At 40.1% G+C, this 22,972-nt stretch overlaps 3 protein-coding genes across 4 annotated transcripts in view; 1 reads left to right on the top strand and 2 right to left on the bottom strand.

The window, feature by feature from the left end:
- Positions 1-505: 505 nt before the first annotated feature.
- LOC132197569 (ERC protein 2) lies at positions 506-7,409 on the top strand. The gene is made up of 7 exons (XM_059620921.1): positions 506-658; positions 1,729-1,834; positions 1,903-2,113; positions 2,460-2,765; positions 5,665-6,084; positions 6,540-6,893; positions 7,040-7,409. Exons 2-7 carry the CDS (start codon positions 1,740-1,742, stop codon positions 7,169-7,171), a joined length of 1,518 nt encoding a protein of 505 aa, XP_059476904.1. The 5' UTR covers positions 506-658; positions 1,729-1,739; the 3' UTR covers positions 7,172-7,409.
- LOC132197571 (uncharacterized) lies at positions 2,254-4,869 on the bottom strand. Its single transcript, XM_059620924.1, has 5 exons — positions 4,803-4,869; positions 4,450-4,543; positions 4,199-4,346; positions 3,752-3,902; positions 2,254-3,553 (listed from the first exon to the last, which is right to left on the bottom strand). The coding sequence occupies exons 3-5, from the start codon at positions 4,235-4,237 to the stop codon at positions 3,072-3,074; spliced, it is 672 nt and encodes a 223-aa protein (XP_059476907.1). The 5' UTR covers positions 4,238-4,346; positions 4,450-4,543; positions 4,803-4,869; the 3' UTR covers positions 2,254-3,071.
- LOC132197566 (uncharacterized) overlaps positions 7,383-22,972 on the bottom strand; it is a 190,119-nt gene continuing 174,529 nt past the window's right edge. For both annotated transcript variants that reach the window (XM_059620912.1, XM_059620913.1), the window contains exons 3-11: positions 13,017-13,118; positions 12,521-12,649; positions 12,305-12,455; positions 11,352-11,907; positions 10,799-11,098; positions 9,143-10,523; positions 8,732-8,909; positions 8,579-8,672; positions 7,383-8,523 (exon numbers count right to left, since the gene is read on the bottom strand). In XM_059620912.1, the coding sequence (XP_059476895.1) occupies positions 8,386-8,523; positions 8,579-8,672; positions 8,732-8,909; positions 9,143-10,523; positions 10,799-11,098; positions 11,352-11,907; positions 12,305-12,455; positions 12,521-12,649; positions 13,017-13,118 (3,029 nt within the window). In that variant the 3' untranslated portion in view covers positions 7,383-8,385. The remainder of the gene's footprint in view (positions 8,524-8,578; positions 8,673-8,731; positions 8,910-9,142; positions 10,524-10,798; positions 11,099-11,351; positions 11,908-12,304; positions 12,456-12,520; positions 12,650-13,016; positions 13,119-22,972) is intronic.

Genomic DNA, 22,972 nt, shown 5'->3' with positions numbered 1-22,972 from the left:
CGAAACACTTACATCAAAAATTCTAGTTAGAAAAATTTCTAAATTAATTATTTTACAATATTAATGAAATAACCTAGTGAGAAGTTTACACGAGGAAATTTTTCAATTTAAGATTATGGGAAAAAGTTGCTTCAACTGTTTCATTGGAAAAAAAAAACAAAAAATCCTACTCTACATGTCTTGGCTGTTATGAAACAACCCTCGATTACTAAAAAATAAAACGGAAAATAAAAAATAATCTTCAACAATACATAAGTGGCCAATATAATTATATTTTTTAATAAAAATGAGCGCTAATGAGGAAAATGGTAATTCAGAAACATTAATTATTTACTTTTTTTTAGTATATAATTATATAATGTCAAATATCATAATGTCATAATATTAAATATTCATTAATTGAGGAAGCGTGGATATTAATTTGCTATCAAGGGAAAAGCGTCGGATGAGGGGAGACAACAACGTGATAAAAAAAATCTTAAAAAAAATATACGCACATCTCGATATTATACTCCGGAGCTTGAGGAAGTGGGGCTGCACGTGTGAAGCGACCTCTGTCTCCACTTTGCTCCCCATGAAAACAGCGGCCAGCGCGGAGAGCGGCATTCGAGGAGGAGCCGCTGTGGGGTCGAAGGGGTGCCTCTCACCATCACCAGCCGTGAGTTTCCAAATTTATTTTGAAATCTTCATGAACAGAGTTAATTATAATAAGTAAAAAATTGTACATTAACAAAAAAATATTAATCCTAAGATTGAAATTAACAATGAAATAATATGGAAATAATATCCAACAATATGAAAATTAATTATAGCTCAATATTTAACTCGGAAAATAGAGAGATATTTTAAACCAATATAATATCATTCCGTGCCATTCTTTTAAATTTTAAATTGTAAATAGTTTTTTATTAATTGTAGTTTAAAATTTAGTTCAGTGCGTGTTGCTGAGCAAAGCCAAAGCTATATCTCTCGCATCGAATTTTTGTATATTTGTTGGCGTAGGACTTTTGTTAGCTTTATATATTTTTTGTGCTGCGAGTAAAACGAGCTTGGGGATGACGGGTGGCGTGTGTTTACAGAAAGCTGCATGATGGATTTAGTTGAGGATGAAAAAAAACGGGCTCGTCAAACAGAGCAGTTCTTTGTAAAAATAGAGAGAGAGCGGACAAACGCAATCGTGGTGGTGCACGAAGATGAGGGATGCAGTTTCGTGAGAGACGAGCAGCAGGGGGAGATAAATGATAATAAAATAAATAATCCAACCTCGCCTCTGCACCTCGGTTGGAACTGTCGAGCTATAGAGGAAGCCGCTGTTCAGAAAAGTACAAATTATAATTTCTTCTCATTTTGAATGCAAATTGAATTTACGCAGTCACAATAAAATTCTAAAAAAAATAAAACATTATTAATAATTAGAGACGTTTCAATTTTATATGCAGAAATGTGTCCAAAATTATTTATTTCTCTCGTCGACCAAAGCGAATTTATCTAAATAATTATTAGGAGTCAAAATTCACACTTATTGCAGAGCGACCTCGGTTCGCAAGGGGCATCTCACAACTTTGACCCGCTCTGCGCTGAGAGATAAAGAGACACATTATTTTGCGACCACAAAACTTCTCGCGGCCTAATAAAATATGAAAAATCAAGACCTACTTTTTTGTATATAACTTCCATAAAGAAAAGAAGTGTGTCGCAAAAGTATAAAAAAATGTTGATGAGTTTCAGGAGGCGCACGCATGACTAATCGAAAGATGGTGCGGCCCGTGTTTTTGCTGTTGGTGGCGGCGCTTTTCGCAAGCGTCGCAGATGCTCAGCAGCGCAAGGAAATCACGTGAGTCTGCTTTGAAGCAAAGCATTTGTTCTAACAAAGAGAGTGAATTAAATGAAAAATGCGTTCAGAATCGAGCAGATCGCCGAGGGTGTTTTGGCGCTGAACAGGGACCTCAGGGAAAACAATGCGCGCCTTGAGCGACACGAGTTGCGCGAAAGGCAACTTGGAGAGCACCTCAAGAAGACCATCGCCGGCCTGGAAAAGCATTTGAAGAAGCAGCAGGCTGACGTGGACGCCCTTCGCAGTGACGTTGGACGAGTGGTTCATGGCCTCAACCAGGTTTGAAAAATATTTCAATATCATATCTGATAAAAATTCTGCTTCTAAAATCTATTTACAAGATAGTCGTGCGTCCAAATTTAGGTATTTCTTATAGAAAAAAAATAAGCTAGATTAGAAATTATATTGTTTGAAAAAGAACATTTTATTTCCTGACAATTATTTCAAATAGTTTAATTTGATTTAAAATATTAAATGTCTTTTTTCCAGGCATATTCTCTTGTTATTCATTTGATTATTTTGTAATTTTCAAATATTTATAAACCTATGAATTTATTTTTTCGTGTAAATTGAAGGCAATGCTTTATAAACAGAAATAACTTAAAAAATTTTGCCGTTGTTTTAGCACACCGAGAGTGAGAGGCAGTGGATGCAACGCCTGCAGAGTTCTGTGGAGGAAATTCGCTCTCAGTTGCAGAACAGCGGTGGCAACTCTGGAGCTATCAGCGAGGAGCTGAGACAAATTCGCGAGCGGCTCGAGGCGCTCGCCTTGAGTGACGGTGGTGGCAATGCCAATGACCTGATTGTCGCCTCCAGAATGCTTCAGGAGGCTGCTGACAAGCTTGTGAGTGGCGAATCCAAGCTTGAGGACCACGCAACCGCCTCTCGGTCGCTTCTCGAGCACTTCCGTAGCGAAGTGGACCGACTTAAGGTACGCATTTACAAGATATTTTTAAATTTAACAGCATGCTGGGGAAAAAAGCTCTTATCAGGTTTTTTTTTACATTTTATCTCTAGGATAGGAGGATTATTTTAATTCTATTATCATAAATATATTCATCATTCTTATTGTACCAACAATTCTTATTTATATTGAGCAATTTACTCTTCTGAACCAGCAGACAGTTGTAAAGTCAGGTCATTTAAACTAAAAATTAAGCGTTGAACGCAATTAAATCAAGAACAAACAACTGTGTTGGACATCAATGGACAATGGTTTGCAGCCTTCAGGGATTTTTCAAATAAGTTCCGGGTTGATAAGGAACATCTGGCGAATATTTCTCCCAGTGTGTTCAATCCTGCAGATGGGACAGGTCGTTGTACGATCGTCTCCCTGGTGTGCATTGTCTTTGGCGAGCATGTTTTCCCTGCATCCATTGCAAATGCCGGCGTGCAGGCACTGGACAAAGATGAACTTGAGTGTCTCGTTCATGCAGATCATGCACAGGTTCTCCCAGGGCTGTACAGAATACCTCCGAGCTGCAGCTGGCTGTGGCTGCACCCCTTGAGGTGGCTGTATCAGGGGTGGCTGCATCAGGGGTGGCTGTTGTGGCTGCACCACTTGAGGTGGTTGGATCACCTGAGGTGGTTGGATCACCTGAGGTGGTTGGATCACTTGAGGTGGTTGGATCACCTGAGGTGGCTGCCCTCCAACGTCAATAATGTCTCGGTTGGCAGTGAGAAGGAACGCATGCAGGATGCTGGCCAATCGAGGCTTTCCTGTCGGTTAAAATTAATTTACAGAAGAGTACAAAATTGTGGTTTTAATAAGATAAACACCTTGTAAACAAACTAGCATCTGAAGATTTTGATAAGAAAAAATTAGCAATCATTAAATCATCTCTGATATTAAAAATCCATTGTTCTTCATGGAAAACTTAAGAGCTCTAAAGGCCTGCAGACAATGATTTATCTTACCCCAATCTAACTTGAAATCCTGCTGCTTGTTGTTTTTCAATGCGACCACCAATTCAAGTTTTGGCAAGGAAATGAGCCTCTCGATAGTCGGGTGTGGTACAGCCAAAAGAGTTGCAATTGTCCCATCTTCCAGTCCTCTAATATCAAGGAGCTACAAAAGACAAATCAATGTAAATTATATTTTTGATAAATCCAGGACTCCATTTCTATAATAGGAATTTGTCATAGTTCCTCCTCTCACAGAAGTACTTGGAGCCTAGGAATTAATTTAAAAATTATACATTCTTTAATTCTCCTGCTCACTTTTAGTCGAAAAATTTATGATAAAACATTAATAAGCTTGAAAAAGCTTTCAAGAATTTTGAAAATTCTTATACTTTCAAGTTTAAATAAAATTTTTATATCAATTTATATGAAGGAGCTATAGTCAGTTTGAATTAAGCTTACCGGCGGTGCCTGCTGACCCTGCTGTTGTGCCTGGGCCATCGCTGTTTTTCAGTATAGAAGCATGAGTATGAAATAGTGTTCAAGAGAAGTGACACTTGGAGACGAGAATTTCAATTTAAAAATTCGTGCTGTTCAAAACTGGAAGCAACTATGATAAAAAAAGCAACAAATAGAAAACACGATTAAAAGTATGTAGCAGGTTGTTGCGTTAATTTTTAAAAGTCCCGCGTGGGAACTTCTATAAAACCTACCGTGTTTTTGCAGCCGTTGAGGTCGTTTTATTTTTTATCAAAATGGAGTTCAGCCGTTCGTTTCACAGTCGAGCAGATTGTCTACTGTCTTAACCTTGAAAAAAAATCCACCATTCAGAGTATCGCACCGTGTTTCAAGACTTTTTAAGGACTCGGAACCTCTATTGTTGACATAGTCAAATCCATTCACACAAAAATGGGTGGTTATATAACATTTCCAACAAATGATAACTGCCGAAAAAATCTCCTATGTAACATATTTTAAAAAAATTCTTGATTTGACTATGCCAAATTAAAAATTCCTTCAAAGAAAATCGACAAATACATAGAAAAGCAAAGAAAATGTAACAAACTTTTTTATGAACATTTCATGTGGCTAACACGGGTTACGCCCCTAAATTTTCCCTCCGTTTTTGCCAGTTTTTTGCGAAAATATATTTCAGATGTACAGAGGTGCACTAAAGGAGGCAAAAAATTACAAGTACATACTCGTTCAAAGATTAATTAATACAATATAAAAATTGCAGATGACAGATAACCGGGATCTTTCAAGAATTTGCAATGTTTTCCAAAATATATTCATGTTTAAAATTCCTAATTTTCAAAAAATTCAAATGAGCCTTATTTAGAACTCTGCGTCTCCCGCATACACCCTCTTATGAAAATGGAGAACTTTCTTTATTTTTCAAACCCAAACGGCGGGACCACCAATTGGAAAGTGGCTAAGTGGAGTATGCTCTTGCCCTCCATCCCGGAGATTGTGGGTTCTATTCCCACTCCAGGCGGATTTTTCTCGGGGGAACCTGAGTGATTTCTCATGCTGGGACTGCGAGTGAAGGGTTGAAAGTCGGCCGGGGGCCGCAGGATTTCGTGTTGAGAAGGGTGTTTGCATTGCACCCTAGTTGTACGCAAAAGCGTTTAATACAAAATCCTTTACAAGAAATAAAAAATATATATTCACAAATTTCACCTCATTAAAAGACAAATGATCGAGTTTTCACTTTTTCTCTTTTAATAATGTTATTAGCAGTTATCATAATAAAAAACTTTTATTGTATATTATATTATGAAAATCATTAAAATCAAGTAGAGTATTTTTATTTTGATAACGCACTCAAAGCTGTGAGAATAATTTTAAATTATTATTTCCAGAAATCATCAATTACATTTTTAAAAAAATGTTATAATTTTATGAATTGTTGCATAAAATTTCAGGACGTGAAGAAGAGCGAGTATGATGCCGATGACGAGACAAGCTTGAGTTCGGTACTGGAAGCGGTGGAGAACACACAGAAGTTGGTGTCTGAGTTGAAGGTCGGCTCGGACAGAGGCTCTGATGGAAACGAGACGGCTCGGGCGATCGCCGTTCTACGCGAGGACCTGCTGACGAGCAGCGCCGAATCGACAGAGCGCATCGTCAGCACCGTGGCGGTGGCCAGGCTCGAGGCCACCACCGGCCTCAGCGGCCTCAACGTGGTGCTATCCGAGGTCAAGCTGGACACGACCAAGAGCGTCGAGGCGCTGCGAAACTTGGAAAGGGTGGCCGTGCAGACAGCCGAGGGCGTCGAAGAGGGCAAGCGGCGCATCGAGCTCAGTGGCCAGCAGACGCTCTACGAATTACGCAAGAGTGGAAAGGTAGTTCAATAAATTGATTAATTAATATATTGTCCGTAGCAACATTTTTATTTATTTTAGTACTATATATTTCACTTTTAAAAATTCCACCTTTTGTTTCTTTATTTTTATCAATTAAAACCAAAAAAACAAATTTAATTTTTTGGATTTCATTCCAAATGGTTTTGAGTCAAGTTAAAATTCTTTTCTTTAAAAAAAGGGATTTTCATTATATTTTTATTTATGCTACTAATGCTCTTTAAATTTAGATTTACTAACGCTTTTATTAATATCGGTTATAAATAGATATACACACACTTTTTATATTTAATTATTATTTTTTATTTTTAATTCAACAAATCTCACAAAATGTTATTAATTTTATCTCAAAACATTTAATATTTCACATAATGTTTAAAAAAATCTATCTTCTGTGTAAAAGGGACGAAAAATAACCAAAACCTTTTTGCTTGAAGGCAAATGCTGATCTACTGAATGAGACAATTGGAGAACGTTTTGAGCAACTTTCTGGCGATATTCTGCGCAACCAGACCAAGACCCTGCGCAACATGTCAGCGGCTCTCGAGTCCGAGATCAGCCAGGTGTGGCGCCAGATCGGCATCATGTACAGCCAACTGACGCAGTCGGTCAGCACCCTGGACAGACTGCAGAACCAGACCGAGTCCTATGTCAATGGGAGTCTCACAACCATGGGCAACATGAGCGGCAAGGTCGGACAACTCAGTGGAACCATGGCTGAGGTTGATGGCAACCTCAACTACCTGCTTGGACGCATTTCTCTTGTTACCAGAGAGTTCAACATGATTAAAGTACGTCAAAATAATTTGCATTTTTTTATCCATTTTTTTTAAAATTTAATCTAACCTCTAGAAAATTCAGTTTTTATAATTTATGCAACTCTCACCGTACACTAATATTGATTTGGATTTTATTTAATTTTTTCTTTGTAACCAAGAATGAACTGGGACCAGCCCTTGATCAGGCGAGAACAGACTTTGCCAAGTTGCACAACGCAGTGATTGCTGATCTCCCCAGCAAGCAGCCTATCTCGGAGCCAATAGACGACAACCTTGTGGGAACCGAATGAAAATTTATAATAAGCTAATTAATCATGTAATCCCAACAAATTTTACCATTTTTAGCATTAAGATGAAATTTTTATCACTTATATTATACAAATACAAAATTTCAAAATTTATTCTACATTTTCTTTGGAGTGTGCCATCTAGTTTAATTTAAAATGTAAAAAAGCTAGAGTGTCATTTTTATCTATAATTAAAAACCTTGTAAGAATTAATTTCAATAAATTTATTCCTCATTTTATACATGATTTTTTCCTATTTACCTTTTTTACATTGGCGTCTTTTATAAAACAATTTCTTTTTCCCCCATAATCCTCTACGCAGGTATTTGATCTTACAACAATGGAAACCATTTTCTCACATACATATAAGGAGCTTGTGTGTTGTGGTATACAATGATTTAGAATTCGTCTCGTTAAATACACATGCACTGTATAGATAGACCTATACACGAGTTTTATTCTTCTCTCTGTGGTAATAAATAACTTTTTTTATTTAAATGGTATAAAATTGCAAAAACTCTTTCTTGTATTTTTTCAAAACCCCCAGGAGAAAAATCATTTTGGCTCGTTATATAAAACAGAGTTAAACTAATTCTTGTTAATGACGAGTTCAGTAATTAGAGCAAAGAGTGTGAGAAGATGAGTAAAAGTTTTGTTTTCCAGTTTATACAAGAGGTTGACTAGTGGGACTATTACATGATGTAATAATGAAAACTGAGCTCTATCACAAAAAAAATCATCCACCAAGATCAAGTACAAGAGAGCAGCGGGAGCGTTAATTATTATTATTCGTATGGAAGAGATATATAAATACACCTTATCATCTATTACTCCCTTACATAGTAGGCCTATTTTCTCAATTCGTTCTTTTGACTAACAGTTATAGAGCAGAACATCCTGCTGAATTTACTCATCGTATTAAGCTCAAGTCTGTATTTCGAGTTAAAAAAAGAAAGAGGAAAAGTACAGTCAGCTGCATTTCTTACTACTAATCAAATTAAATAAACTTTTTGTTGATTATTCAAGTTTGAACTAAAAAATTTTCGCCCGGATATGTACAGTTTTCACTCGAGGTAGGTCCACATAATAATGCGTTTTTTCTTAAATAAATGCACATCTCGTTGTCTGCACGCTGCTGAAGTCTTAAATGGAAATCATTCTTTTGTTTCTCGCAGTACATATTCAAAATTTCCTCTTTAAAATCACTTGGGAGTTTGCTAGTGCGGTTGCCCATTTTGGGTTTCCTGCCCTGGCGAGCCGCTCATGTATCCTGGCGACGGCGATTCACATTTATCTGCTCCAGGGTACTGCGACAGGCCTCTCAATCCAGACCCTGATTTCTCCGTCACGGCTCCCTGCGCAAATCATCAAATTAAGATCATAAAATTAATATAATTTGTTGCGTCCCACCTTCAAATCGGTCTCAATGAACGCCCTGTCGATTTTCTGGTATTCCCGACCTGATCTTGGTCTCAGCGTTGTTGTCGCTTGTCTTCCAATTAGCCTGCAAGAATAGATTGAGAAAAAGGTCTTGTGACGATTTGCCATTTCATGGAAACTTACAGTCCAAGTCTCATGCTGTCTGGAATGTCAGAGCTGCTGTGACTGGACAGGGAAAGCGTCTCAATGTAGTCGGACATGTCAGACGTACCGCTGCTGGTGCTGTGGGAGTCGGGGTAGGGCGCGGGAGTGATTGCGTCCCCATTTGTTCCTTTATAGATTCCCGGCCTGCCGTTCATCCCTAAAAGAGTTTTATTAAATAAAAAAAGTTCAATTAGAAAATTTATGGATTTTTTAAAATGTATATTGATAAAATTGACAAAAGCCAAAAATTATTTTAATTATAAAACTTTTACTTAATTGTATGAATTAAAATTTAAAATAATTATAATCTTTTATTTAAAGCTTACTTTAAAAACTAAAAAAATCCAACAATTTATTAACTACTTCCAGGATCAAAGAAATCATTTTTACCTCTGGAAGGCTGAATGCTGATTGGAACTTCAGCCTCTGCGGAGGAGGACTTTGGTGCTTTGGGCAATTGCTTTACGTCTTTGAGGGGTTCGGAGGACCTGCACCTCCTGGGCAGCGACGAGTGGATGCAAACTGTCTTGGGCTCGAGGTCAGGGAAGTAGGGCGAGCCGGCGGACACGCCTGAGTCGTTCGAGCTGGACGAGTCTCTGTTGTGTCCGGCAGTTTTGCATGGCACCGAGGAGGACCTGCGGATGTGCACGGCCGCCGGCTGTCGGTCCTTGGCGTCCTCCACGTTAGATCGCGGCAAGGTCATCAACTTGATCTCAACGCTGTCCGTCTCGGTCAGGGTGGACGCGTCAGACAGGTGCAGCAGCTCAGACGGAGAGGAATCTTCTCGAAGGGCCGCCTCTGCCGAGAGCCGCTCCTGCACCGTTTCAGTGCTGTGCGAGTTGTCGTTGTCCTCGAGGGCGTTGTCTTCGTCGTCGGAGAGGAAGCGGGACGCGTCCGCAGAGCTCGACCGCTTTCTCTGCAGCGCCCTGAGGTCTACCGCTCCTGGAGAGCTCGAGTTCATCTGGTGTCCTGGCCGCGAGGATAGCGCTGGAATGCTGGACGCCCTGCCTAAGTTGGCTGCTGGCGTCATCGCCAGGTAGCCTGGGAACTTGTTGGTGCTTGCGTTGTTTGGCTCCATCATTATGTACTGCTCCCTCTGCTGCTCAAGGTCATCCTTGGAGATTCCGGCTCTCTGCAGGATGTCCTTGGCGTTCTCGTAGTTCTCCAGTGAATGAGCAAAGTCCAGGTTGGCGTAATTGGCCGTGGGCTGCTGTCCCACCAGAGGTTGCTGCTCCCCCGTACGCAGCTCCTCAACATTGACGTAGTTGGGACACGGCGGAGGTCGCATCTTCTTCTTCGTCTTGTCCACGGTGGCGTAGAGCACGGACAGCTGACCACTGGGGTCGCGCACCGGCATGCGGCCCTCGCCATTCAGCCTGACCTTGTGAATGGGCACGCCTGTGTCGGCCTCGGCGCCCGAGCCTCTTCGGCAGGGCAGCAACTCCGTCCAGCCCATGGCTACCCTGTGGCATGGGCAACTCGCCTGCTGTCCAAGCAAACCGCATCCCTGCTGCTTGTTCTGCTGGGCCCACATGTCGGGGTGCTGCCTTCGCAGGTACTGCCGGCCATCCTCAAGTTCTATTTTGCTGTACTTAGTCTCTGAAATGGCAGACAGGCGGCTCTCAGCCCTTGGTTGTTGCGTGAACAACTGCTGCTGCTGAGGGCAATTGCAGGCCGGTCGGCCGATGGACTTGGCGCACGGCGGCGTGTCATAGTTACCAAAGTCACCTATCACCTCCCTCAGCTTCTTTGGTGTGTCATAATAGTCCATCTGGCAACAAATGAAACAAAAAATTATTTCAATATAAGTTTATAATGAACTAATTGTAAGAACTAAGTGAAGTGAAACTTAAATGAGATGGTATGAAGAGGAAATATTTATCTTCAAATGAAAGCCAATTATCTTTTTCAGTAAATATCACTGAAAATTTTAAATATAGCGGGTTAAATTTTAAAAGAAAATGATAGAAATAATTGGCAAAAAAAATAAATATCCATCAATGTATAATTTTTTCACCTCTGAGTTTCAGTTTTTTCTATACTTACAGGCATTTTTGCATGCAAGAAAGAGCGAGGAACGTCATAGTTGTGTTCGTCAACCGCCGAGTGCACCGGCTGAGCATGTCCAGGGCGCGGTGTGGGTGGAGGAGCCCTCCGCGGCGACTGTGGTTTGGGCGGCCGCTCTGGGGGGCAGCATTGACACCTGCCGTTCATCACTACAGGAGGCGCTGCAGCTGCGTGTTTTGGGCTCTTTGGGGGGATGACTGGCGGTGGCTGAACGGCCCTGGGACGGTCATACCAACAGTCACCGCTTCCGCTACTCCCTGAAGACAGGGACGTTCGGTCCTGGGAGGAAAAAATGGAAATAATATTAATGCTTCAAACGTTGAAACTTTAAAAATCAGTTTAAATGTTAAAAATTATCTAGTTAATTATTGCAATTAAATCAAATATTAAAATAAATTATTAGTATTAATCAATTAAATCAACTCAAAATTTTGTTTCTTAAATTTTTTTATAGATCTAAATAAAACCTGCTTTAATTTAATTAAAAATATATAAATAACTGTCATTTAAAGATAAAAAAGGTTTTTTTTACCTGAAGACAGGCGCTCTGGCTGTGCTGATCAACCGTCCAGGTGTGTGTGAAATTAGCGCCTTTGACAGAAATGGCACCGAGTTTGCTGATGCACGACGAGCAGCGTTCCATGGCAACGCCGCGGCGCTCCATCTCAATGTCGGCCGCGACGACTGAGGTGGCGTCACTGCAGCTGTCCATAAGGTCAGTGTGAGCCGACTCGGCCGACGACCACGGCGAGCGGCGACCGGTCAGATCCTCCATGGTGGCGCTGTTGTGCGCCTCGCAAATGCTTCTGCTCAGGAGGTCGCTGCCCATCAGCGAATCGGCGCAGCTGCTCAGGTCGGAGGCACGAGTTTCCGTTCGAGAGTGCAGCATCTTGCGAGGACTGTCCATGGCAGACATCTTGCGACTCAGAGGCCTTCTTCTGGTGGCCAGTTTGCCCTGGGCGGCCAGCTGCATCGCCTGGTGCACTTCGGACGCCTGTCCGCAGCCCAGTATGTGCAGACCCTCACACTTGGCAGAGCAACGGGAACCACCCTCAAAGCAGAATTTGCCGTCCACCACCCCATAACGTCTGAAAAATCATTTATCAAGTGATAAAAAAATTTGAAATCAATTAATTTACTTTTTCTACATATTATATCAGGTGGTTCAAAATGGCAATTGGATCATTTCTATTATAATATTTGATTTGAATATTGACCAGTTCAGTGTCTGCCTAATTTATTTTTATTTTTTGTACATAAAAGTTATTTATATCGTGATCATAAATAAATTCTTTTAGATAGAAATTTATTAGACACATCATGTGAACAGCTTAATAGGAGTAATACAATATATTCATTATTTATCAATCGTTTGAGCAGCTTCAGACAAACTTAATTTATAAATTCTCTTGAAAACCAAAACAACATAGTTCTATTGATTGATAAAATTTAAAATAATTTTAATTTAAACTTTTTTTAACTGACCTCAGATGTCCAATTTCCCAGACTCCGAGGAGGCGCGGTGGGACGCCGTTGGTGAGGCAGAATTTATGATCTTGGATGTGCAACCTGGCAGGTCCAGGCACGACCTTGGACTTGGGTGGTGCCGAGCTGACCTGAATGAGGAACTGTTGGTCTGCAACAATTCAAAGGGGAGACTTGAGCGCTCGCAATTACAACTTATTTTCGAGGCGCTCTCACCTTCGCCGAGGTGCGTGGCGATCTTGACCTGCCACTGGATGAGTCGCTCCCTGGTGTCAAAGGCCAACACCACGGTCAGGTCCTGGCAGATGATGGCCACCGTGTTTGACTCCTTGTCCAGGGTGAAGCCTGTGCGCAACGGGGGAATTTTAGTCACAAAATAAAGGAAAAGCGTGATAAATTTTGCATGAGCACGTATAGGGGCTTTTGTCGTCGCGAACATGCATCACGTTTGACTGACTGGAACGGGAAAAGGATGGAAAGTCAGTCAAGTCAAGCGCGGGTGTTATTTATGGACTCCAGCATACGCTGCCGAGTGCAACAAAAACTGAAGAGGGCCTCCATCAATCACCCGCAAGTGTTCGTCAGAGCAGGGTAAACGGATATTATCCTTTTTTTTTTAAATACTTTTGAATTGAAATAATTTGATCTAAAAATTTTAATGGTGCGCGTGGCTCATAATATACAAAGAAATAAAATTTTGATGAATAATTACCACTTTCGAGTCCAAGGAAGTGTTGGAGGGAAAGGGAGGCCTTGGTCTGTCCCTGCTTGTATCGATCCTTGCAGTCCCTGTAGAGCTGGAGGTGGAGGCAGTCTGGAACAGAAGAGTCAGTGTTTCAATCTGACGCTGTTGGCGAGAGATGAGAGGCAGGAAAAAATGAGTGAGAGGCTGCCGCTGACACGTGCAATAAATAAGGGGGTGCAAAAACTCTTATGCCTTTTATATTTATCGACGGCGACACGCACGCGAACCATGTCGACGAGCTGTCAATGAAAACCCCTGTTTGTTTGTCTCTCGCGGCAGAGAGTGAAGCAAAAGCCGAAAGGGTGATTATCTTGCTTGCAAGGACACGAAAGAGATCGAGGGCCGCTGACTAATGAGGTCTCCGGGGACCAAAAGTGAGTGTTTGCTTAACACCAAATGCACACTGCTAATTAGGCGCATTTGTCACCATCAGCTTGTTTGACAATAGAAAAGACAAACACAAGTTTTTTTTAACAAAATAAAGTTTTACTATCTTGAAATACTGAATAAACTAATATGATCTTCTGACTTAAAAATTGAAATGATTAAAAATAATTATATATATATAAACTAGATATTTACATCATTTTTAAAATTTTAAATAATTTCAGTAATATTTAAATCAAAACAGTTTGAAAAGTAGAAACAGCTTTAAATTAGTGTCATATTTTGTTGATAAAAATCAAATTCAATCTATTTAAATCTTAAATTTCCTGAAAAACAAAATTTTGGAATTTTAAAAATTTCACATCATTAAGAAATTTAAAAAATATATTCTCATAAATAAATCGTTTGAAACATTTAAATTTGCATACGTATTGTTTTATGCTTACAACGCAAAACGTTCAGGGGCCCACGCATACATAAAAATAAAAAAATGAAATGGGATAAAACTCGTTTGGGGCTGTCAGTGTGTCAAAGCAAGTGCGGAGCGTGCTCAGTGCTTATTGCCAAGTCAGCGCGAAAATTGTTTCTCTAACTCGGCGCGGCTAACAAGCTCTGCTAGGGCCGGCTTTGTCCCGTGAGCGCCTCGAGATCAAACGGAGCAAGCCCTTTGCTTTGCTCAGGAAACTAGCTGCCCATCCGCCGAGAGGGTGGGCGGTCGGTTCGCATTATGCCAAATCCTCTCTCTCTCCATCTTGGACTTGAGGGGACACGTTGAGGGCCCATTGTTTGAAGGGCCCACCTGCTTCCCATAAGTTGTGTCTTATCTCGAGAGACGAAAGACAAAAAGATGCTTTTGTCAGCGCAAATGCTTAATCAGCGACCCCAAAAAGCGATCAATTTATTTATTTTTACTCTCTTGAATGACAATAGCTGATGGTCTTTTTGCGATGGCCACGAGTATGTGAGAAAAGTTTCTTCAGCAGAAAAGTTTTGACTGTTCCGATTCGGTTGTCGCGCACGCTTTGATGATACTTTTGTCATTACATGATTGACACGTCCTGCAGTATATTGGAAAAGTTTCTCTCTCCCCTTGCGCTATTTCCTCAAAATGCAGAGGGGCCTGCGTGCATTTCGCCAAGCTTGTTTCTCTCTTTTGGATTCGTGGCTCTGACAGCAGCCATCGCCAAAAGCACTCGATTTCAAATGAAATTGAGTTGAAATTTTGCTTGAGAATTTTGAGCGAATATTATCCGAGGTTGCTGGAGCTGCGTGAAATAACAAGAAGTCCCTGCTCGGCTCATTTTCTCTCCCTGAAGCAGCGAGCGAAAGAGAATAATTAAACATAAACTTCATTTTCTCATCTCCCTGAGCTCCGACTTTTGGAGAATGGCAATCAAATTTAACCAATTTCCCATTCTTAAAATACTTGGAAGAGCGAAAATTTTGTAAGGATACTTTCAATGTTTAAAAATTTCTTGTATAGAGGGATTGATTGAATTTTTCTTAAATTTTATCGCACAAGCTACAAGCTTGGATTTCATTAAGTTGCAGTGAGAAAAAAGCCACTAACGAGCCGATAAATCATGTCGTATCGCCGATCGCTAATTCCGTGTTCAGACCATTCACTTCTTCCCTCTCTCGCTCTAAACGCGTCGTAAAAAACTTCCAAGAATCTCGTCTCGTCCCCCTGCTGTACACAGACTCTCGGTGTTTTACGACCTGTGCGCCGAGGTTAAATTGCATTTTCCGCCGACGAGTCTTAATTAAAAAACGCCTCTTCGTTTGCCGAGTGAGAACAAGAAAGCAGGAAGAAAAGGCTCGCACATATTTTACAAGCTTTAAATTTTTCAGACTTTGTCAGTTGGCTTGTTCCCCGCTAATTGGAAAAGGCAAAATTAGGCTGAAAACTTTCATGCAGCCAAACGTTAGAATGAAATTCAAGTCCATTTCTAAAGAAAGAAAGAAAGGAAGAAAGAAAGAATTATAATTTTTTTCAGTTTTATTCTAGGCTTCTCACCTCCTTCTTAATAATTGAGTAATCTTGTATTATATAAAAATTAATTTTTCTTCTTTGTTTACATACAATAATAATAGGGGGAGGATTTAATTTTTGAAGGACTTGTGCATGAGTTGCCTGCTCGTTATTTGACCCTTCAATCCTTTTCCTTCATATTCGGATCGAGCGAGTTGTGTGCGAGTGTTTGCCACGCTAATGATCCAACCGAGCAAAGACCGGTGCAGCCACGTGCGTCTTTAACGCTTGGCAGGTTCGCCAGCCGCTGTGCAAATTTGCACACCGCCTCCAGCATCAATTGGCTCGAGAAATTTATCAAACCAATCCAACTGAGGAACCGAGGTCTGGCAGAAATTCTCCGAACATCTAATCACTTTCAATGTTTGATGATTTGATCAACCGCAATCATCACTCAATGAAGTGAAAAAATCAAATATTAAAGATGAGGATCAAGGTTTGGATTTTTCTTTTATTTAATGTGGCTAAAAATTTTCATTTGCCGTTAGTCGTAACTTAATTCTTTAATTTATTATCTCATTTTTGCCATTTTTTCGAACTTGGAAAGTTTTTCTTAAGCCCCGAAGGCAGGTAAAAAGTTTCCCAAAGAGCGTTTGGGTCAATTTTTCACTGGTTCTAAGAGGGTGCGGCAGAAGTTGTTAGGCTGAGGGAGGAGGCAAATGGCGCGGAGGGTGTCGGAAACAATAAATTTACCACCGGCCGGCCGTTGGAGAGAAAGGTGCCATTTTTCTCCGTCTTTCTCAAGTGAGGCCTGATCGTTGATTTATCTGCTCCTTTCTATCGGCTTCGGCCGTGCGGAGAAAAAAACTAAGTAATCGATGCTAACGGAACACGGTGACCACACTTGAAATGGTTGGCTTCTGAACCTAACTGGAAGACCTCAGTAAAAAATTCCTTATTTAATTAAATCCAAATAATTCATTTTAAGAGATGTATGCATTGTTTATAACTATAGAATAATGTTTAGTACAAATTTTACTGAATTTTATATTAAAATTGTTATTTCCTGCATTCTTAACTTAACATTTTGATTAATATAATTTTGTTTTGTTTTTATTTAAGGAAAGAACGGGAAGGACTAAAGAAGGATATTGATTGAAATGTTTTAATGACGTTATGCATTCAATAAGAACAGTCTCATCAGTGATGATTCAAAAAGTTGCAAGTTGAGTTCAGTCGGTGGAAAAAAAACGCGTGCATTCTGCGAGAAAAAGTTGCAAGTTGTTAAAGTAATGAGACTCGCATCAGCTGCAAGAAAATACTCACATTCTCACCGGTTTCTTTTTGTCTCTAAGAAATTACTGTTGCCTCTGGGCGTCTTAATCAGGAAAAAGCGCATACTGTGCAATTATCAAAGGACTGTGAAGTGACCCGGCTGAATAGAACTAGGACGAGCATAAATTTAATGGTGGGTGTCCGATTGCAAAATGTAAGTGCATAAAAATGTGAAAGGTCAGAGAACCATATTTAGGTTTTGTAGATTATTAAGCGAGTATTTTTTTGCAATATTAGTTTAAATTAAAATGACGAAAAAACATTATTTTTTGCTTTTTGAGCATATGAAAATTTAGTGTTTTTAATTATTATTATTATTTGATTAAAAATTCGAGCATTTGGCCTCTTCTATTTCCTTTAGTCTGGCATCGTGTTTTCTTTGGGACAACTCTATCCTTCCCAGACACGGACAAGTTTGGGCAAAATATTTTTGTTTCCGGTTTGCAGCGCAGAGCGACTTTGTCTTTGATCTTTGCTCGCCAGCGGCTCGACAAGTGTCAAAGTTTTCGCCAAAGACGATTTGAATTCTAGCGTATGCATGAGGCTCGCAGACAAACACAGGACGGGACAGAGGCGTCCCCGGGGCTTGCGGGCTGCATAACTCGTGTCGAGCAGGTGCGCGTCCGCCACCGCAGCAGCAGCAGCAGAGGTGTCTGACGGCACTCGCGGGACCTCCAGCGTTGTTTGCGTGCACCAATGTTGCCATTACGCAAAACACTTCCGGCTCCCCGCAGCCCGAGTGCAATTTTCCTGAGTGCACTGAAAATTATTTGCAAACTTTGCAATGTAATTTCTCAAATTATTTGCAACAGCAATGGGATTATGGTATAAAAATTTTTTAGTTTCTGATATTGAAATTAATTACAATTGTTCATAATTATTTAATTCAAGATGGTGAGTTTGAGTATAAAAAAACTAATTTTTTCTTTTTTTCTTTTTGAATCTTTAGGCAATTTTGGTTCGTCATTTTTCAAGTCAAAGAATCTCAAGTGACGCTGAAAAAAGAACAATCGGAATCTCCGAATGGGGCGTTCATTTTAAGCCCCTGTTCTTTCCCGCTCATTGCGTCCCATCGCTCGTAGAATGCAAATCCCCAAAGTGCAGCTGCAGTTGTTCTCTTCTCCACGCTTATTTACGCAGCCGGTCAATAATGCAAGAACAAAGTGAGACGCCGCCCGTTTTTTTTTTCCAACCGTCATACTTGGTGTAATGCAAAGCTGAGCGGCGAAATTCCTAAGGGATCGCGTAATTTATCTGAGCTGGCGGCTCTGAATGCATAATTCCGAACGGAGGTAGATGAGTATTCTTTGCTTTGTCGAAAATACGCTGAAGCAAGGGGACTCTTGTTCCCTCGCCGCTCCTGTCTGAATTAATCATAAGGAAAGAATGCATACAAATCATTCGCCTTAAAAAAATGCACCCTCAACTCTATTTTCAATCTCAAAATAAGCGGAATAATTTCAATTATGCTTCAGGAATTTCAAAGTAATGGCTTAAAATAAAAAATTATTTTGTAAAAAACATTTTCAATTGTTGACTTGAACTGATTGAACAGAACAGTCGACTTATGAATAAATAAATGAGCAATAAAATAAAAATATTAAATTACACCTTCACTACTTATAAGGACTATACATTTTTATTTTGTTAAGTGTTGCAAAAATCTTTATCAGAAAAATTCGTTCAAGCGACTAACCAACTAAAAGAGAAAAAAGCGGGCGTTTGGTCCGGCCGGTCGCTTTTATCTTAAGTTTTTGGCTCGACAGCAGATCACGCACAAGGCCGGCGTTTTTGCCTCATTATTTCTCAGAGGCGGGCAACGAGCGAAGGGGACTTGGTCCTCTCTCTCACTTATTATCCTCCACACTTTTGCTCGCCCCGCAGACGCAATAATCATCTGCAGCGGCGCACGGATTCTCCCTCTGTCTATATTTTTAGTCGATCCCCCGCGCGCGAGGTGCACCCTCGCCGTCCGTTCTTTGTTCTTTAAGGGAAGAAAGAGCGAGAGAGGTGATTAACTCGTTTTTCGGTGCGACGACGGCGACATAAAAGACGCTCTCACCTCGCCTGAAATATTTCGTCAGAAATTCTATTGAGATATTTTTGACAAAAGGGTTTATTGTGTACAGGGGGAGATGCACACATTGCTGAGAGAAATATGAAATAATAATTAATTATGAAATTAATAAAAAATGAAGATACAAATTGATGTTTCATTGAAATTGTTATTTAATTAGAATCTCCGCAATTCATTCCGTAAATATACACAATTTGTATTAATAAAAATTGAGTCAATTTATTAGAATTAGAATCCAATCTACTTTCTCGAATTTGTTTCCAGAGATTGGGAAATATGAATTATGCTCTTGTCAGGAACAAAAGATTTGCTCTCCCTTTGCCTGGGACTTTTTGTCGCCAAGGTGAGCTGTTGTGCGGCGTCGAGGTGAAATTCACTAGAACGCGCGGCTAATTATTTATTGCGCTCGCATAAATTGGGCGCCTCGCACAAAAGCGTCAGCACGAGCTTGTTTCAGACTCGGCACGTCTCCTCCCTTTTTCTTTCTTTGTTCCGTGCGTCGTCTTCGCTGGAAGATAAGAAACTTTCTTTTCTCTTTGCGAGTTCAATTTGCATGTTGTTCGCTGCTGCATTTTTGGCTCATTTCTCATTCCGCGAATTTCCCTTTTCACGCCATGACGAGGCTTCTTTTTTAATTTTCGCAAAAACTTTACTCGCATCCTAAACTTGTTTCATTACGTTTGTGAATTGCAAAATTGAGAAGAGGGAAATTTAAAGCCCATATCTACCACCTCGATTAGTTTTTGCTCTCTTTATAATTTCTGAACCACATGCAAAAGCTAGAGTGAAGTGCATTTTATTTATTAAATTAATAAACGCCGGGTGCTGAGTGCAAATTCTCCGCATGGAAGGATTTTTATACTGTACTCTTATAAATCCTGCGTATGTGAAAATAAAATTTACAGTAGTTCTTGGCAAAAAAAACTTCAAACTCACGTTCCAATTTAAAAATGGGAAGTGATTTACCCAGAATCAGAACTAGGTTCCCAGAGCTATGCAACCGTTTGCACAGGCGTGCGTGGCGGGCTTTTATAACGACGTAAAAATAAGGAGGAGCAAAAGGCTTGCGAAACTCTTTCATTTACAATTGGTGAACCGCCAACTTCTCGTATGTATTAAAATCCAGCCTTGTGGGGGAGAAAAGACCAGATTATGAATTCGTTCTCATGTTGTAATTATAAAGAGTGCTTCTCTCACCTGGGTCACCGCAGATATTATTATATGTTGTGGTTTTACGCACAATTTGACCTTTTCGTTTCTTTTTAGCTCAAACTTTATAATGCGATCCAAGTTTTTAATTTCGCAAATGGCTAGGAACATTTTACAAAACTTAAATGAAATTGCAATTTATAAGAAATTAAAAATTATCATTATTTGTTCTGACAAAAGATTGTTAAAAAAAACAGTAAATTATTTTAGTGCCTCAATTAGATGAAGTTTAATAAGTCTTGTTGTTTGAAAATAAACAACGGTATATCAACAGACAATGAGTTAAAATTTATTTATACAAATGAAATAAGGCTGATTTTCTGTTTTGTTTTCAACGTGAGATGCGTCAGTCGTTTATGCTTTTGGAGGAATTTCGATCAGAGAGAGCGATGGGAAATGCGAAATCGATACTTTTTATTATTTCATACTTTCCCCGAATCCTGAAAACGGGGGTTTGAATTTTGCTTATCTGTGCGTCGGGCCACAACAATGACAAAACGAGTCGCATTTCCGCACCCCTTTCGCCCCCTGACTCGGCCATTACCAGTAACGGCCGCCATAAATCGCGCGACATTTGCAAAAATTGCTTTTTCCTTTGCAACCGTCGCGTTTTGTTTTTCCCCCCAGCCAGCCAGTCACCTCCGAGAGAGTTGATTTGCAAGCCAAAATCGTGTTTTGTTTTCACCGATCGCAGAGACTACAGTGCACTGAACGTGAGCAGACACAAAGATTTATGCCCAATATGGAGAGTGCCCAAAACTAAAGAAACAAGAAGCGTGTAGGATAAAATTTAGTATGAAATCTTGCATATCATATAGTATACAGTGGATGTAATGAAATCTTAACAATTTTTATTTTTGAGAAATTAAAAAATAAAATGAATTTTGAATACATAGTTCGCAATTTTTACTTGAAAATATTTTGCTGCTTTGTTTCAAAATGATTTTATCAAACTTCAGCCGCCTGATTTTTCTTGGTGCTGGGGCAAGTGATTGTTTCTCCGCGAAAACAAAAGTTTACTTTCCCCAAGTGAAAACATTTTCTGCGCCTTTTCGCGCGGTTTTGCGAAAAGCAGAGAAAGAAAGCCCCTTTTGTTTCGTTGGGAGCGAAAAGTTGGTTGGCGTCGCCGTTGCGGAGGAAAGGAAAGATAAATGGGTTTTGCATCCCGCGGCGAGAGCAAAGGAGGAATAAAAAAAATCCTGGGCTAAAATTTAAATATTTCTACAAATTTTCTCACTACATAAATTCCGGTCGCTCGCACGCGACAAACCAATGGAAAAAAAGGAGGAAAAGATGCGAAGCACGCGCGTGCAGGAGAACACGGAAATAAATTGCATTTTTATGGAACATCTGCGCGCATCTCTCACGGGAGCCTTTTAATAATCTGATTCTCCTTCTGCTTCTTCTTCTCTTTAGGTGCGAAAACTTTCTTTTTCTGATGAAAAAGTTGTTGTGCTGACTGAGCCGGCGGAAGGCGAAATCAAGGCGCGGTGTATCGCTGTCGGTCACGTCGGTGATTAGATTTCTTTTTCTGACCCGCACCGTGCGAAAAGCAGCACGTGCTCCGAGAAAAGATCCGATACGAGAAGTAATTTTGCTAGAAATAAAAATCAGCGAGAGACGATCGAACGGCGCAAACACTAGGTCCCTAATGGGCGAAGCGTGTCGCGCAGGCAAATGAAGGCTTTTTGTGCCAACGCGAAAATGTACACACACTTTGGCATAATAGAACAAAAAGCTCATTGTCGCGTGATGGCAACTCGCAACGCACTTTGCGCCCTGTTGACTGCTGCCGAGCGCGCACACGTGCCTTTTTAATTACTCCATTTTGTGCTAAACAAAGACGTACTTGCGATATTTTCACTCTCCTTTGTTTAAACTGCAAATTTTGTTAATTTAGACAGCACTGACTGGATTATTGAGGTGATGTAAGCCACTTTACAAAATTTCCAAAATCATTTTATTAAACTTTATTTTAAAAAATCATTTCAATAATTTCAAATATTTAAAACACACAATTTAAACCAAGAGAATAAAAAAAAAGTTGTTTGGTTTCTTTTGCTGCACTCATCATGTGACAAGTCGAGATTGTTTGTTTAGAATAAGTTTCTGTGCTAAGGCTAATTGTAAGCTGCCGCAAATCGCCACGTTTTCTTCCTAATTGCCTTGTTCTCGATGATTATTATTCATCCCATGCACGGCAAAATAAAAAAATTTAACAAAAATGCCGGACGAGAAAATATTTTCCAACACGGACATGCAAACACACGCGAGTCGCTGCCATGAATGCTAAGCAGGACCACCGGCTGCCCATTTCTGCTGCGGATTGCGCCCCGTTTTGTTCTGGGGTGCCAACGGGTGATGACGAGAGAGCACGGCCCAGAGCTCTCATTCAATTTCACACTTGTTTTCGGTCGGCCAACCGTTGCCATTTCACAACTTGCTCATCGTGTGTTCAAATTTGCATGGGCTTTCAATTAAAAAACATTTTTCAAAATAATATGTTTTGCTGCTTTTCTTCATTTACATTTTATTTACACATTTTAGAACTATTGTTTTATTTGATTTATTTGTTCGATAATAACAAATTCTCTACTAATTTATACACTTTTTGTTTACTTTTCTAATTTAAACAAAGCTGAATTTCAAGGCTGAACTCAATCAGAGCTTCGTGTTTTTTTTTTCGCAACTTGCTGACAGTGCTGACTGTTTCCGTAATCACCAGATTTTCGCTTCTCGCATTGCAAATTATTTGTTTTTAGACAAAAGTTTAAGTAAGAGGAAGTCGATGGAATCATAGCTTTGTTATTTTGCGCCAACAGGGCAGTGCGTGCGTCGAATTGTGATAGGCAGAAAGCTGCCGGCCGCGAGAGAAAAAAAATAGCCTGACGCGGGTGAGGTGAAAACCAAACTCACGATTATTTTGCCCCATGAATAATTGCA

Source organism: Neocloeon triangulifer, unplaced genomic scaffold (assembly GCF_031216515.1).
Source record: "Neocloeon triangulifer isolate White Clay Creek 2 clone unplaced genomic scaffold, ASM3121651v1 ptg000012l, whole genome shotgun sequence".
In the NCBI taxonomy this organism is placed as follows: domain Eukaryota; kingdom Metazoa; phylum Arthropoda; class Insecta; order Ephemeroptera; family Baetidae; genus Neocloeon; species Neocloeon triangulifer.
Note: the sequence above shows the minus strand (reverse complement) of the source record. Positions and strands in the feature narration are given on the sequence as shown.